The 16,405-nt window shown below is 41.6% G+C and overlaps 1 protein-coding gene across 5 annotated transcripts in view; it reads left to right on the top strand.

Moving 5' to 3' along the window:
* KIF21B (kinesin family member 21B) overlaps nucleotides 1-16,405 on the top strand; it is a 101,078-nt gene that overhangs the window by 71,161 nt on the left and 13,512 nt on the right. For 3 of the 5 annotated variants that reach the window (XM_068269450.1, XM_068269448.1, XM_068269452.1), the window contains exons 24-31: nucleotides 6,625-6,682; nucleotides 7,275-7,474; nucleotides 8,815-8,886; nucleotides 9,026-9,139; nucleotides 9,252-9,290; nucleotides 13,370-13,506; nucleotides 14,145-14,325; nucleotides 14,419-14,580. In XM_068269450.1, the coding sequence (XP_068125551.1) occupies nucleotides 6,625-6,682; nucleotides 7,275-7,474; nucleotides 8,815-8,886; nucleotides 9,026-9,139; nucleotides 9,252-9,290; nucleotides 13,370-13,506; nucleotides 14,145-14,325; nucleotides 14,419-14,580 (963 nt within the window). The remainder of the gene's footprint in view (nucleotides 1-6,624; nucleotides 6,683-7,274; nucleotides 7,475-8,814; nucleotides 8,887-9,025; nucleotides 9,140-9,251; nucleotides 9,291-13,369; nucleotides 13,507-14,144; nucleotides 14,326-14,418; nucleotides 14,581-16,405) is intronic. The other 2 variants (XM_068269451.1, XM_068269449.1) reach the window with 1 other exon arrangement.

Raw genomic sequence — 16,405 nt, 5'->3', positions numbered from 1 at the left:
GGCGTAATGTACGTAGTGCTATTTTTGGGGTACTACCTGCCCATAAAAAACTAGATATCATAGAGTCCAGTTTTTTAAATAGTCTATGTGGAAGCCAACATAAAGACATCTGCAACACATATAACAGCCTGGGAGCAATTATAATTTTTATTGAGCAAACCCTACCATATAAGTTTAATGGCAAATTCCACCACCGTTTTAGTTGGGTTTCAATAGATGTAATGACTGGTTGGAGATTATTTTCTTCAAATGATTGGTTATCTCTATGTATCCAAATACCCAAATATTTCAATTTGTCGACTATTTTTTTGGCTGGAAGCTGGTGAGATGAAGTTATGGTCAAATATATCCAAAGGGAATTGCACTGATTTTGACCAATTGATAGTGAGTCCTGACTTCCTCCCAAATCTCTAATATAATTCCAAAACTTCCATTAATGAAGGGCCAGGGTTAGCCAAGTATATAAGCAAAACGTCTGCGTATAGTGATATTTTTACCACCGTATGATTAATCATTAGGCCTCTGATATCAGGGGCTCTACGGAACACTTGTGCCAGTGGCTCTATAGCTAGGGCAAATAATAGAGGAGATAAAGGACATCCCTGCCTGGTGCCACTGTAAATTTGGTGGGGTTTGGATATAGTTTGGTTGACCCTGACCCTTGCATCAAGGGATAAGATTATTCTAGTATTTGAATTAGGATGAGGGAATTGTATATTGGAAAGAAGTCTATGTATGTTCATTCTTGTTGATCGCCCTCCAATAAATCCACATTAATCCGGATGAACCAGTTTCTGCATCACTTTTTCTAGCCTTATTGCCAAGACTTTGGCCAAGAGTTTTGTGTCTGTGTTTATCAAGGAAATTGGCCTGTATGAGTCACATGCTAATGGTTCTTTACCTGGTTTCAAGATTAGGGTAATAAGAGCATCTCTCATTGATTCAGGCAATTCCCCCTTTTCATATATATTAGTAAGGAGTGTGGCTAGTCTTGGTAAGATATCTCATTTGTTTTTAGAGTACCATTCAACCGGTATACCATCAGGTCTGGGTGCTTTACCTTTATTAAGATATGATTGATAATGCCTCCCCTAGTTCCTCCGGACCACTGGGTAATTCTAGAACTTCAATCTCTGCGTCTGTCAGAGTTGGCAGAGAAAGCTGCTCAACAAAAGCAGCCACCTCTTGGTCATCAGTATGTGTCCTAGAGGAATAAACTTGCTCATCAAAGTTCCTAAAGGCTTGTGCCATGTCTGCAGATGTGTCCAATGTTGTCCCATCAGCCTGTTGTATAGCTGCTATAGCTGTTGTGTCAGATTGGGCTTTAAGAAAATATGCTAAAAGTTTTCCAAATGTATTACCATGTTCAAATTGACCTTGCTTATGGATTATATCTTTTAGTTTTACATTATTAAGTAATTTTAATTCTAACTTTCTCCTAGCAATTTCTCAAGAGGTATATCTATCTGGGTTAGGATCTAGGATCAGTTTCTTTTTACATTCTTCGGACTCTTTTCTAATATATTCTTGGTGGGCTCAGGCCCGGATTTCTGCAAAGGCCACAAAGGCCATGGCCTAGGGCGATAAAATGAGATAAGATCAGAAGGGCGGCATGACTTGGAGAGAGAAGAGGTCATATGTCAAAGTAAATCATCTCCTCTGTTCCCGCAGCGCAGCCATCCAGCGCCCTGCTCTGCACTAATAGCTGAATTCCAGAGTTCCCCAATCCCTGCACCTCTCACTTCCTGATGTGTTATAACAATCAGGATCAATCATAACTGTCACCTGATAATCCAATTATGATCGACATCCAGTACAAGTGGATGTGAGAAATACCAGGGATTTACATTACAAAGCAGATAAAACTAAGTTCCACTGAGTTCTAATGCAGGAATTCACAAACATTTCTGCTAGTTTCTTTGCCTTCTTTTTTACAGCTGTGACACTGACCCCAGTAGTTGTAAATTACACTTTCTTATCTAGCCGTAATTTATTGCTTTTTTTTCCTTCCTAGCCAGTGATCTCGTCTCTGCTTAAGTTAACTCTTTCCTGACTCATTTTCTGTCCATCAGCTCCGACAATCTATAAGAACTGCAGCAGCCTGGAATAAAAATGCTGTATGCTTCCCTTTCATTGCTAAACTGTCACTGTCACCTGAGCTGTTACTACCTCTATGCTAGTGTGTATTTTGGCATCCTTCTGCTTTCCTGTAGCATTAGAGCATTCTACCATCTTAGCCATCAGCAAAAGCAGAGAGTTTTGAATCAGGATGATACCATTTATTGGCTTAAAAGAAAAAGAGTAATCTTTCTGCTAATAAGCCTTCTTCAGACTTTGTCCCCGTATACTGTCAATATGTTAGAGCACACCACCATATGTACATTCAGCATTCAAAAGAGATACGTAGATTTTTTCAGCAAATATAAATAAATGTCATTCAGATGCTTTAAAGTGGAGCTGAACTCTTGCACAGGACAGAAGGAAAACAGAGAAATGCACCCTGTATGTATTTAGAGAGCCTTTCGAACATCTGTGTCTAATCACAAATTTGATATCTTCCCTGTGTCACCTGACTGCCACAGCATATAAGCTTATTTTAAAGCACAAGATGTTAATATATTTGCTTCCATGAAAGTAGGAATTAGACACACTGTCTATTTATTGCAGGATTTGTATCAGCTGTAACAAAAATGTTTTTATGTAAAGGTTATGTTGTTGCGTATCTTTTAGAGCAGAGAGGAAGTTCTGAGTTCAGGTCCACTGTAATTACAACAGAACATCCAAAGTGGGTCTTGACAGGATGTTTGCTACTTACCTGTTCTCTGTTTTGGATGGGCTTTTCTCCATTGCTCTGCCCTGTCACCTGTTTGTGGCTCTGACTGCAGCCAGTCACACAGAGGATAAAGAAGCAGCGCATGCTCTGGCCACTTGCGCTCCCTGTAATTTTCTGCTCCTGCCCAGATGTGCACAGCAACCGAGGCCAGTACAGTGTTACGGATTCTTGACAAGTACCGATCATACATCACCGTAATGTCTCAAGTATGCATGCCCAGAACACTATCGGCTGCTGTGCACATTCGGGCAGGAGCGCAAATTTCCATCGTGAGAGGACAGAGCATCCACTGATTCTTTGTTCAATGAGGGGCACAGCAGCACAACTGAAATGAGCCCATTCAAACCAGTGATCGCTAGTCAGATAGTTGGCCAGAATGTTTTTTAGTGGTTGTGGCGGGGGGCGCTTGGTGATAGTAGGCCTAGGGCACTGGTAAGTACAAATCCGGCCCTGGGTGGACTTTATCATTATTCCTAATTATGGACATAGCTGATCTAAATAATGCCCGCAGAACCGCTTTTCCTGCATTCCAGCAGATACCCACACTTGCCGTACCCTTATTCTCTTGCCAATAAAAAGACATGTTTTTTTGATATTCAGCCAGTATGGTACTATCTTCTAACCAGACCTGACATATTCTCCAGAGGCCCGCCGCACATCCTGACCCTGGAGTGTTAAGTGTACATTCCAAGGGGGAGTGGTCCCTTATACCGTATGAATGATACTGTATATCATTAATATATGGAAGCCTATCGAGGTTTATGCCATATCGATACGTGACATTGTTTTGTAGCTATCAGAGTAGCACGAATATTCTGTTTTGGTAGGAAATTTCCACCTCCAAGCATCATACAATTGGTAAGTTTTTATCCAATCAAGAAAGGATGCAAACGTTCTGTGACTTCTATTCATTCTGTCTAGTTCTGGGTCAATTATAGCGTTAAAGTCCCCCAACACCATACGGGGGCTTTCTAGTATATTGTGAAGTCATCTCTTCTGGTATTTGTATTTTGAAGGGAGGTGGTATATATATAGATGTGATCGTAAAAATTTGACCTTCTAGATTACATTTAATAAGTACATAGTTACCTTTAGGATCAGTAATAGCTGTTAATATTTGTCCAGGAAAGGACTTACTAACAAGGATAGCAGTACCTCTGGAGAATGAGGAGAAATGGGCAAGGTAGTGTTTAGATATCCAGGGTTTTTTAGTAGAAGAGCTCTAGAGCCCATCAGGTGGGTTTCCTGGAGACATATTACGTGTGGTGATTTTTGTTTGAGAAACTCAAACACCAGTTTACGCTTAATATTATTATTCAGCGCTCTGACATTCCAGGTAATAATCTTTAGTTGCATAGTAGTATCATTGAAATAGTATAATTGTTCTCGCTATAAATATGGAATGGTAGCATACCGTATTTATCAGTAATCAACTTTGCATAGGCATGTGGCATGCAGGAGAACAAGTAACAACACAACTTAACACAACATAAAGCCCAACCCCTAACCCACCTGCTCTCCGAAATGAGAACCTTTCGGGAGCCTGTAACCCTAACAATTCCCATAGAACCTGAGTGGAACACTTATAAAAAGGCCAGCTACCTAGAACCCGCATTATCAGTTGTATATTATGACAGAGAACAATTGCAGACAAGATCATGGGGGGGGGGGGACCTTTTCTGGTTGTAATCTATTATTAATCTTAGATATAGAGTTATCTGGTTCCGTACCAATGGGTAATGGTAACTCTATCATTTAGTTGTTCACATAATATATATTCTTCTGTATATCACACTGGTATGTCATTGACCCCTTCATAGGGTGGGTGGGAAGGAGGGGGGGAGAGGGTAGGAATGGGACTGAGTAGCAAAGGGGTAGGAGAGAACAAGGGCTTTGGGGGGAGGGGGGGGGAGGGAAGTGAGAGGATGTGCAGGACTGTAAGGGAAAAGGAGTTATTACACCAGAAGTGAATAAGATAGTTATCCCGGATTAATATATTAATCAGCATGAATATAGCATTAAACTATAACTGAAGAGGATCAAATCAGAATAACATTGAACAACGCCACATCTAAAGTGAAAAACATGATCACATAGTTCAATAGTGCTATATAGCCATCTACTGGACAACTAAGGTAGTGTTCCATAGTATATAGATGCATGGCAGTTAGTATTTGGATACATGGAAAAGAAAAACAAAAGGAATGTTATCATGTAGATTACCATTGCATCGCCATTTGACAGTTAATTATTTTGAAGTTTCTGCATATAAAGTTCCGTACTGGTAAAGGGGACCTATTGATTAGGTAAAATTTTGCAGAAAGAATGAAAAAGTATATAATGCAAGGGGTGTAATATTGATATTGCCTTTTCCCAATGGAGCAGATGTACCATACCTAGCACAATGTCTCCATCTGCTGGATAAATCTTGTAACATTTCAAAATGTAATATTCCATGGCGATGCAGTTCAGAGTAGATAGCTATTTTTTCACCTGAGAAGTGTCTGTTCAGTAATCCAGCACCTATTCAGTAGGAAACCTTGGGCAAGTCTCCCTAACACTGCTACTGTCTATAGAGCACGTCCTTGTGGCTGCAGCTCTGGCACTTTGAGTCTGCCAGGAGAAAAGCGCGATATAAATGTTCTGTGTTTGTTTGTATACAGTAATAATAAATGTTCCAGGAGTGTAGGGATTCCTAGAATAAAGGGAAGTGTTTTCAAAAAATAGCACAAAAGAGTGAGGTACACCTCAAAAGTAAGTATGGATAGTATTTATCTTCTAGCTTGATGAGGTTTCGCAATAGAGACTTTCATCCCTTGTTCCACCATCCATTTTATGGCTTCATTAGGAGAGGTGAAAAAGTGTGTTTTGGAGTCATATTGAACACTTTTTATCTTTTAACCAGTTCTCCAGAAAAATCTCTGGCTGCCTACCTTCTGCTTTTTCAGGAAAACCAATAAATCTCAAATTTGATCTTCTGGATCGATTCTCTAAATCATCTAGCTTTGTTGCCTGTGATTCTGATGTTGGTGATAAGGCAGTTTGTGTATGCTGCATGGAATTAACAATGTCCTCCAACTGCCCCACTCTGCGTTCTGCTTCCTTCGTTCTGTCTTTTAGCTTACTGAAGTCATTCTTTAAAAATGACATCTCTGCGTATATAGAGTCTAGTCTGGAGGTCAGTGATAGTTGCAGGCCGCGAATAGCCTCTAACAGCTCTGTTCTGGTGGGTTCAGGGATCTCCTCCTCGCTTTCCCGAGCGCCATTTTGGGCCTGCTCCCACTCCCCACCACCTCCGTCCTTCCCTTTGTGTTTCTTAGCCCTACGGGGTAGGGTTTGCAGTACCTGCTCTGGAGGATGAGCTGCAACATGTTTCTCGACCAGCGTCTCTCCTCCAGCTAGCGATGTTGGTGGGGAGGCCGTTAGGGAGGAAGAGCTGCAGGCCTCCATGCTGTCCTCGGCGCCATCTTGTGGCTCGGTCCGGGCGAATCTTGCCAGCTTTTCTGCCGCGTCATAGACGACCGGGGGGCCGTATTTGGTCATCGTCGGGTCCTGCTTCGGTTTACCCCCTTTTCCAGCGGAGCGAGAGGTTCGGCGGTGGCGTCTCTTACCGCGTTTAGCCAGGATTAGATTGCGGGTTCTACGGAGCTGAGGAGAAGCACGTCCTCACGCTTCCATCGCTGTCCGTGCCCCCACATACCACAGCATTAATAAACTATTCCGTATGTCTCAGAAATGTAATGACTCACTTCAGTTTATCTTCTGCTCATCCTTTTCTATTTTTTTTCTAGTTCTTCATTTTCCTTCTCAATGAAAGGATCAAATAGCCATGATGACTTTAAATGGAAGGTAGGAGTCACTACTTGCACAACAAATGATCTTTTTTGTTCATTTTGTAAGTCTTGTTTGTAAAGATGAGTGAAAGAGTAGATAAGAATGAATCATTTAGGCCAGTTTCACATTGCTAACCAGCGTTTTTGGTGTGGTGCGGTGCCAGGGTCGCGCCGCCAAAAATAAGTCTTTTGGGTATTACCACGCTAATACACATTAATCTTTGTCTGGCAGCAAGCCAAGCAGGAAATAATGCTCTCTAGCGCTCACTTCCTGTGGCTGAGAAAGGAACTGCACATAAGTGTAGTGCTAAAATACGCTTCCACACATGCGTCGCATAGACTTAATTGACTTCCGGTCCTCCACACGTCACCGCGCGAATCGATAGTAATGTAGGTATGCTCTTGCATCGGGGATGCAGCGACAACGTCATTTCCATTGCATCGCACCGCACCGCATGAAAGGCCCCATAGACTTTCATTGGCATAGCGCTGGCCTGCGGTGAAACCAGGCCAATGCAAAGCGCCAGTGTGAAAGGGCCCTTAGTTCACCCTAAATCTTTTTGCTTTGTACTGTTGTATAAAACTTCTGTTTCTTTCTCCATGGATAGGGAGAGCCTCGCCTCTCATGGCAAGTAAAGGCTGTCTCAGCAGAATCCCTCAGTCCTCTACTTGAAGCCTCAACCAGAAATATCACCAAGTCTTTGGCATCCTTGACTGACATTCTGGAGGATGTTGGAGGCTTTTCACCTAGTTCTCTGCGGGGCAGAGGCTCACACAGTTTCACGCTGCCACTCCGGGGAAACACATTGTAAGTTCTCAAACAAAACAACTCAAACAAAAATGAAACAAGTGAAGACACAGGAGCTCCCTTTTTATCAAAGAATACCATGAAATGTAGAACTTAGAAGCACCGTGTTATCTAATACACTATGATCATGGCCACAGTGGAAGAAGGCCAGAGGACTTTAATGTTAGAGTTCTAACATATATCAGATATAGTTAACTTGGTTCTTCTACTAAAAAAACAAAAACAAAAAAAAAAAAACCTTGAACTCAGACTTCCTCTTTTGCCCAAATTCTACATAGTGATATACCTGTATGCAAGTAGCGGAGTGCTCAGTGCCAAGCAGGGGTGATTATCAGCACCCCAAGTAAGTCCATAAATCAATATCAATGAACCCCTAATAAGTCCATAAACCAATATCAATGAGGCTGACACTTCCTTAGTGTGTATTCAACTTTAATTCTAGCAGACAACATGAGCCAAAGTTTTGAGACCTTAGAGTCTCTTCCTCAGGGCATACAAGTAAGTTGGATATATTTAAGCAATTATGATTGGCAGCATGAATAAATATCTACTGACACTTGCTAACAATTGATGTGTATTGTCTGGCGGCTGCAGCACACTGAAAAGATCTGGAAACGTTGGCTCATGTCTGCTTGAATTAAAGTTGAATAAACACTAACACACACCCTATGACTAGGAATACAAATTATTCTATTAGTTTCATCTTTAGCATGAGAGACCACAGCCTGAAGTGGCAGGAATGTGTAGGTTGCCATTCTTATATACTTGTAACAAGCATACAGCCAGAGAAGGGAGAACATGTGATCTGCATACCTGTTCTGGCTTAAAGTGTACCAGAACTTACGAGTAATAAAAGTTTTATACATACCTGGGGCTTCCTCCAGCCCCATCCACACGGATCGCTCCCACGCCACCGCCCTCAGCCTTCTCCTGTTCCGGTACCGGGTCCTGTAACTTCAGCCAGTCATGGCCAGTCTAATGCAAGAGAAGTGCGCTCTTTACATATCTCTCCAGCAGCTGCCAGAGAGATACGTAGAGTATGCACTTCTCTTGTGCAGAATGGCCGCGACTGGCTGAAGTTACGGGACCCGGTACCGGAGCAGGAAAAGGCTGAGGATGGTGGTGTGGGAGGGATCCATAAGGATTGGGCTGGAGGAAGCCCCAGGTATGTATACAACGTGTATTATTCGTCAGCTCTGGTTTCCTTTAATGCCTTAGAAACTTCTAAACTTAGAGACTTCACTGGTTGCAAATGTAAAACATCATCAGTTGTATGACACAAAGAGATGCACTGTACTGTATTTCTCTCTATTACTTCTATTGTCTGTGTCTGTCCTCAGTCCTAGGCAATCTCGGGGCCCTCATACGTCTCCCTTAACACGCAGAAAATCTTACGACAGAGGACAACCCAGGTAGTCTTTTTTTTTTTTTTTGCAACGTCAATAATTTGTAATGGTAGAAATTGTTATAATGTTGAAAGTAATATTGCCTACAGATATACTGTATATTGCCTACAGATGTATACTCTACTTTTTATAATAATTATTGCAGGGGTCCAGATTCACATTTGACGCCTCCGCCTTCACCGCCCTTGCGTCCGCGCAATGACAAAAATGTCTTTTCCCGCTTGACAAGTAACCAGAGCCTGGGAACAGCACTGGATAAGTAAGACAAGACCCTCCTCTCTGATTCCTAATAGTTCATTTTCAGCTCAACATTTAACCCCAATCTTTGTAACATTTCCTACTCTGTTTCTAACACTGGACTTTCTCTGTAGGTCTGATGAGAATGAGTGTTCTTTCTCCGATGTCTCCAGGTACTGCAACAGCATTTTGTACTGTGTCATTTCAGGTGTGCATGTGTCATACTTGCTGCATGCCTAGACTCCCCCTGTCTCTTCTCCATTTCCTTTCATTTTTTAAAGGCACTATTTTCTGCACCAGTAGAAGGTTTACGCATAATAGAACACCTTTCATCATTTGCATGAATAAAATGTTACGCTGCTTTAAATAAATATTGCATTTACTCTAGTGCGGTTTCAGTTTGATATAGTGCATGTGAGACTAGGAATACAAAATAAATCTGCTTTTTTTCTAATAGATATTAAAATGATTCAAGGTGTTTTGAGGACTAGATAGTTTGGGATGTTGGCCAAGAAGATGCCAGAATATGTTTTCCACATTTATTACTGCTGACCTATGAAGGCGTCCTAGGCTTGACAGCAAATGGTCTATTTTTAGCACAAATTCCTTTCATTGGCTTCTTTTCTATACAAGAAGTAAAGGTTTGACGTCTAAAGGATTCAGGCTGGGAATGATCTAACAGGGTACTTGGAAGCTATACTGAGTATGGCAGCTTCCCTCTTAAACACACTGGAGTTGCTTTAGAGTGCATTCACAGTATACCCGTTACATTGCAGAATACCTGTAATTCTGCATGCCTACTCACTTTCTATACAATTCCATGGGGCTTTTCACATCTCTGCATTGAACCGGATTGCGTTATTCTAACTTGCTGCATGCAGGCTTTGAATTTACATGTATGGTATAACAAGCACAGAGTTCATTGCAGTTCATACACGTTATAACGCTTATGCAATGCGCACAATGTGAATCCAGCTTGACTGAAGTTAGATTGCACAGTATAAGTGATTGATCAAACCTGAACTGGATATATACTTTTTTTCTTTAAAAAAGGATTTGCTATTAGGTGCAAAAGTTTGGAACCTTTGCTTGGATGATATCAGACCATAGTGAGAATTGCTGAAATGCAAGTGAATTGTAGTTTGTGCTCTTGCAGTCACATGCATGCACCCAGAGCAAACCTCACTTTCATAAACCCAGAACAACCCGGATTTAGCCCCCCAAAAATGTTCCAGGTGCTTCCCATGACTGCAGTCACACAACCGCTAAGGTTATTACCTTTCAGCAACCCCTATGTTTGGTTGTGATCCAGGCGAGAGTTACTGTACATACTTTTACTATATAATAACAGACCCTTTCATAAAAAAAAAAGTCCAAGTTTGTTGGCTCACTTATGCTTTATAGTGTTCTTCAACCTTAGTCAGTGAACCGTAGTGACGAAATACAATGGAGATTGGATCCCCTCTGCAGTCATCTAAGGCTTGGTTCACGTGGTCAGCTGGGCAAAGGTGCAGTCATGACTTACCAGCTACTATGTAAAACTAAAAGGCGCGTGTGGAAGGCAGCAGCATTCGCATCTGGAGGTGGGGTATCCACATGTCCATCTGACAGAAGCTACATGCGGCATCCCTTAACTGCATCATTTGATAAACACTGCCACAAAATGCAGTTACTATTTAACACAAACATTGCTAAGAGTGTGTTCACACTATGCACTTTGTGTACTGCAATAATACCACGTGTGAACTCACTGCAGTTGTATGGGTAGTGGATGCACAGGTGCTATTATTGAGAAACGCAATGAGCATGGTGTGAACGCACGCCAATGGTTGAATTATACAGCAACTGAATGGCAGAAGATCCCCAAAATGTCTGCTTTTAATCCATCAGTTACCACTTGATAACCATGCAATTTAACCACCGGTGTGACTCAGGCCTTAGTGACACAATGACTATGGTACTAGTACATTAGCTGAGAACCAAAAACAGTAGCAAGAACCATTTATAATTATATGGATTTCTGCACAAATTGGTCATAAAATGGGATCTGATCTTCATCTAAGTCATAACAACAGACAATCCCAGTCTGCCTAAACTAATACCACACAAATAATTAAATGTTAACATGTTTTTATTGAACACGCCATGTAAACAGTCACAGTGCAGGTGGAAGAGGTATGTGACCCCTTGGATTTAATAACTGGTTTAACCTTCTTCGGCAACAATAACTTCAATGAAACGTTTCCTGTAGTTGCAGATCAGACGTGCACAACGGTCAGTAGTAATTTTTGACCATTCCTCATTACAGAACTGATTCAGTTCAGCAATATACTTAGGATGTCTGGTGTAAATAGCTGTCTCGAGGTCATGCCACAGCATATCAATCGGGTTGAGGTCAAGACTCTGACTGGGCCACTCCAGAAGGCATATTTTTTTACTGCTTAAGCCATTCTGTTGTTGATTTTCTTCTCTGCTTTCGGTTGTTGTCCTGTTGCAACACCCATTTTATGCTGAGCTTCAGCTGATGGACAGATGGCCCAAGTTCTCCTGCAAAATGTCTTGATAAACTTGGGAATTCATTTTTCCTTTGATGATAGCAATCCGTCCTGGCCCTGATGCAGCAAAGCAGCCCCAAACCATAATGCCCCCACCACCATACTTCACAGTTGGGATGAGGTTTTGATGTTGGTGTGCTGTGTCTCATTTTTTCCACACATAGGGCCTGATTCACAAAGCGGTGCAAAGTGTTTGCACGCCTGTGAAAAGCCCTTTATCACGCCTAAACTCAGTTTAGGCGTGATAAAATGAAACTCGCGTGAAATTCCGCAATCGCACGGTGCAGTGCGCGCTATGCGCCCATTAAATCCTATGGGTGCTGCGCACGGAATTGCACGATTGCGCACGGGACTTTGCGCGTGATAACCAGCACAAAGCGGTGCTAACTCAGCGGTGCAAAGGTTATCACGCCTAAAGTCTTTTAGGCATGATAACTGAGTTATCACCAGTTTGTGAATCAGGCCCATAGTGTTGTGTGTTTCTTCCAAACAACTCAACTTTGGTTTCATCTGTCCAAATAATATTTTGCCAGTACTGCTGTGAAATATCTTGGTGCTCTTTTGCACACTTTAAACGTGCAGCAATTATTTTTTTTGGGACAGCAGTAGCTTCCTATGTGGTATCCTCACATGAACTCCACTCTTGTTTAGTGTTTTACGTATCATCGATTTGCTAAAAGGGATGTTAGCATTTGCCAAAGACTTTGGTAAGTCTTTAGCTAACACTATAGGAATTTTCTTCACCTCATTGAGCATTCTGCACTGTGCTCTTGCAGTCATCTTTACAGGACAGCCACTCCTTGGGAGAGTAGCAGCAGTGCTGAACTTTCTCCATTTATAGACAATTTGTATTACCGTGGACTGATGAACAGCAAGGCTTTTGGAGATACTTTTATAACCCTTTCCAGCTTTATGCAAGTCAAATCGTAGGTCTTCTGAGAGTTCATTTGTGTGAGGCATCATTCACATCAGACAATGCTTCTTGGGAAAAGCAAACCCAAAACTGGTGTGTGTTTTTTATAGGGCAGATCAGCTGTACCTAACACCTACAATCTCATCTCATTGTTTTTACTCCAGCTGCCTAACACCTCAGTCCAATTACCTCTTGGAGATGTCATTAGTCCAGGGTTTCACATACTTTTTCCCATCTGCACTGTGAATGATTACATGGTGTGTTCAATAGAAACATAAAAACATTTAATGATTTATGTGGTATTAGTTTAGGCAGACTGTGATTGTCTATTGTTGTCACTTAAGGTGGCTGCTAACAATCCAATTTCTAGCGAAAAATCGTTTAAGCGATCAGAAATTCTGATTGGAAGTGAAAGCGTTCACTACACCATCAACGAACCAATATTTGCTTCCTATCCATCACAACCAACAAGAAAATCCAAATTTTGGTTCAACGAAAGTCCAATCGGACGACTGTTTTTATAATCGTTCATAATTCATTGTGCCCATCAACAGAGATTATTTACAACCAATCCGATCAGAATTTCTAATCGCTCGAACGATTTTTCGCTAGAAATTTGACCGTTAGTGGCCAGCTTTAGATGAAGATCAGATCACATTTTATGACCAATTTGTGCAAAAATACATACAATTCCAAAGGGCTCACATACTTTTTATTGCTACTGTAGGCTACAAACACTGAAGCTTTGAAGTGAAGTAAAACATTGCTCTTCTTTTCTATCCAGGGGTGTGATTAGTCCTTTCGGAGGGCTAAAAAGTGCCAGAACAGCTCCTTTGCAATGTGTGGCCATAGCAGAGGGTCATACAAAGCCTGTCCTTTGTGTAGATGCCACAGAAGAGCTGCTGTTCACTGGATCAAAAGGTGAGGACTCACTATGGTCAGGTTTGAGAAGTCTGTATTGTAAAATCAAGCTAAGCTTTTCCTCTGCACACACTGCAAACATTTATAGCGACATCCAGTGATATTAAGAACAGCTAGTCTTCAAAACTTAGGTGCATGACCACAAGACTAGAGGGCAGTATAGTGGATAGAACTCACACTTTGCACACTTGTTAATCGTCGAGAAATGAAACGCTGTTACCGCCGCGCACCTGATCGAGCCCTTGTGACCAAGATTTTCTGCCATGCCCGATTTTGTCCGGAAATCAATTGACAGATCAGTTGGGTTATCCATGTTGCTGCACCGATTCTTCTCCAATTCAATAAAATTATCGGATTGGAAGGTCGATCAGCGTGCAGAAATGACTAATGTAAAGACACCCTTAATTCACCATTTATCTCATTACCATATCGTATTGGACCACTGAAGGGGAGGCCTCAGGCATCAAGGGACACCTGTCCTCACATTAGAGTGTCAGCCATAAATGATTGTGCAGGGCGAAGAACATGGTGTGTGCATGTAGCTTTCATGTTGGCATAACCTGAAAACTGCATTTTTTATAATGGCCATGTAAGTAAGAATATCTGGTATAAGCGTACCTCTCTTGCTGCCTTCTCAGACCGCACCTGTAAGCTTTGGAACTTGGTCACTGGTCAGGAGATTGGATCCCTCCGTGGCCACCCCCACAATGTGGTGTCACTGAAGCATTGCCATAACTCTGGACTGGTACTGACGGCATCTGCCTCTTGTGTGCGAGTCTGGGATATCCGAGACAATGCACGCTGCGTGCGAACACTAATGTGAGTGTGTAGTGTTTTACTTCCAAGTTGTATATTTGTTACAGTTCCTAATGTGAGCTAACCAGTTGTTGTTGGTTATTTGTCCTCCATTAGGTCATCGGGCCAGATGGTGTCCGGAGACCCATGCTCAGGTCTTGGTCTGCGCTCTGTGAGCAGCCAGGGAGAACTGCAGATTAACCAGATTGCACTAAACCCAGATGGAACCAGGCTGTATGTAGCAGCTGGAAATGCAGTGAGAGCCTGGGAGCTGAGCAGGTGCATTTTTTGTAAACAAAATTAATGTATCCTTAAACATAGGGCCAGATTTATCATTTCTTGACACCTACCCGTATAGCACCTCCCTTTTCTTGTGCAGCCCTCCAGCCTTATACAGCAGCTTCTCTCATTAATGTGCAGCGCCTGCACTGATTTACAATGTTCTGCCATGCCCATCTTCCATGTATTGTAACCTCCCTCTTCCATGTGCAGAAGCCACCATTCCATGTGCAGAAACATTCCTCAAAAATGGAAAGTGTAAAGGGGTAAGAACCACATTTAGGTTCGCTCTGCTGTCTTTGCGTAGTGGAATTTTTCCATCACTTACTGTCCCATGGTTTTAATATGAACCCTGGTGATGCCAATAGTTGAGAAGCAGCAATAAAACATTTTGGGTGTTCTAACTCTTCCCCACTCTGTACAAGAGATTGTGTTTATTGCTGTGACTTGTCCCTGTTTAGGAAGAGAGGAACCTGCTCCCTGATAAGGAAGAAAGGGGGACAGAAAGATAACCTAAAACCACACGACGATTGTTGATTCACAAACCTTTTCTCATGGATTATCTATCCTTATCTATTTTTCAGTTTATCTATATAAACATTTTAAGAACCTAAAATTAAAAAGTAGCAAAAATAAGAGAAGAAAAGCTGAAGATAATCAAATACAACTTATTTCATGCGATTTTGTTTATGGAAAGTGCTGAATAATTACTATATAGCCAAGATTTAATATAAAGAAATAATTCATAATGAGATAGGGTTTGTGAATTAACCCCGCGGAGATAAGCTTTCAAGCAGCACTGACCGCACACTCAGCTGAGAAGAAAACTTCCTGACAGCCGCTGCTTTTAGGAAAGTCACATGATCAGATTAGTAGCCACTATAGGATGGAGCACTATCACAAAGCAGAGGCTGATAGGTTAGCTATCTATAGAAAAGACATGTCAAACAAGAGTACTAATCAACACCTAACTGGGCAATGGCTTTTCATGCAAAAAAGGAAACCTATCTCTACTACTCAGAATACTCTACCTTTTTTGGTGAACAGTAGTAAATAATTTACCTTATAGACAAACTAATTCCAAAAGTAAACAAGGAACATTCTGGAAGCAATCATGTTTTTAAGTCTTAAAGAAAACCTGAACTGAAAATTAAAGGACCACTATTGCGAAAAAGTGGAAAATTTAAAATACATGTAAACACTTGCAAATAAAAAGAAAAGAAGTGAGTTTCTTCCAGAGTAAAATGAGCCATAAATTACTTTTCTTCTATGTTGCTGTCACTTACAATAGGTAGTAGAAATCTGACAGAAGTGACAGGTTTTGGACTAGCTCATCTTCCCATGGGGGATTCTCTGCATGGCCTTTATTCTTTATAAAGACACTCCCTGAAAAGGATTTATACAAATACTGTATGTTAGCCAGCCTTCCTGCTTGGGCAGTTGGATGGAACAACTGCCATTCACTAAGTGCTTTTGAAAATAAAGAAAACCCTGAGAATCCCCCATGAGGAGATGAGCTAGTCCAAAACCTGTTGGTTCTGTCAGATTTCTTCTACCTACTGTAAGTTACAGCAACATAGGAGAAAAGTAATTTATGGCTCATTTTACTTTTGGAGAAAAAAAACTTTTTATTTGTGTTTACATGTACTTTAACCACTTTATACCCCGCGGTACGGATTTCTCCGTCCCTTTTTCCACCCCATAAAAAAACAAGGGACGGAGAAATCCGTACCTTCCGCGCTACCGCCGCTGTCCGCGCCGCCGCCCGCTCGCCCGGAGATCAATGAACGGGAAAATCCATTCCCGTTCGTTGATCTAATCCCCC

Source organism: Hyperolius riggenbachi, chromosome 2 (genome assembly GCF_040937935.1).
Source record: "Hyperolius riggenbachi isolate aHypRig1 chromosome 2, aHypRig1.pri, whole genome shotgun sequence".
NCBI lineage: Eukaryota > Metazoa > Chordata > Amphibia > Anura > Hyperoliidae > Hyperolius > Hyperolius riggenbachi.
This window is presented reverse-complemented; position numbering and strand designations above follow the sequence as displayed.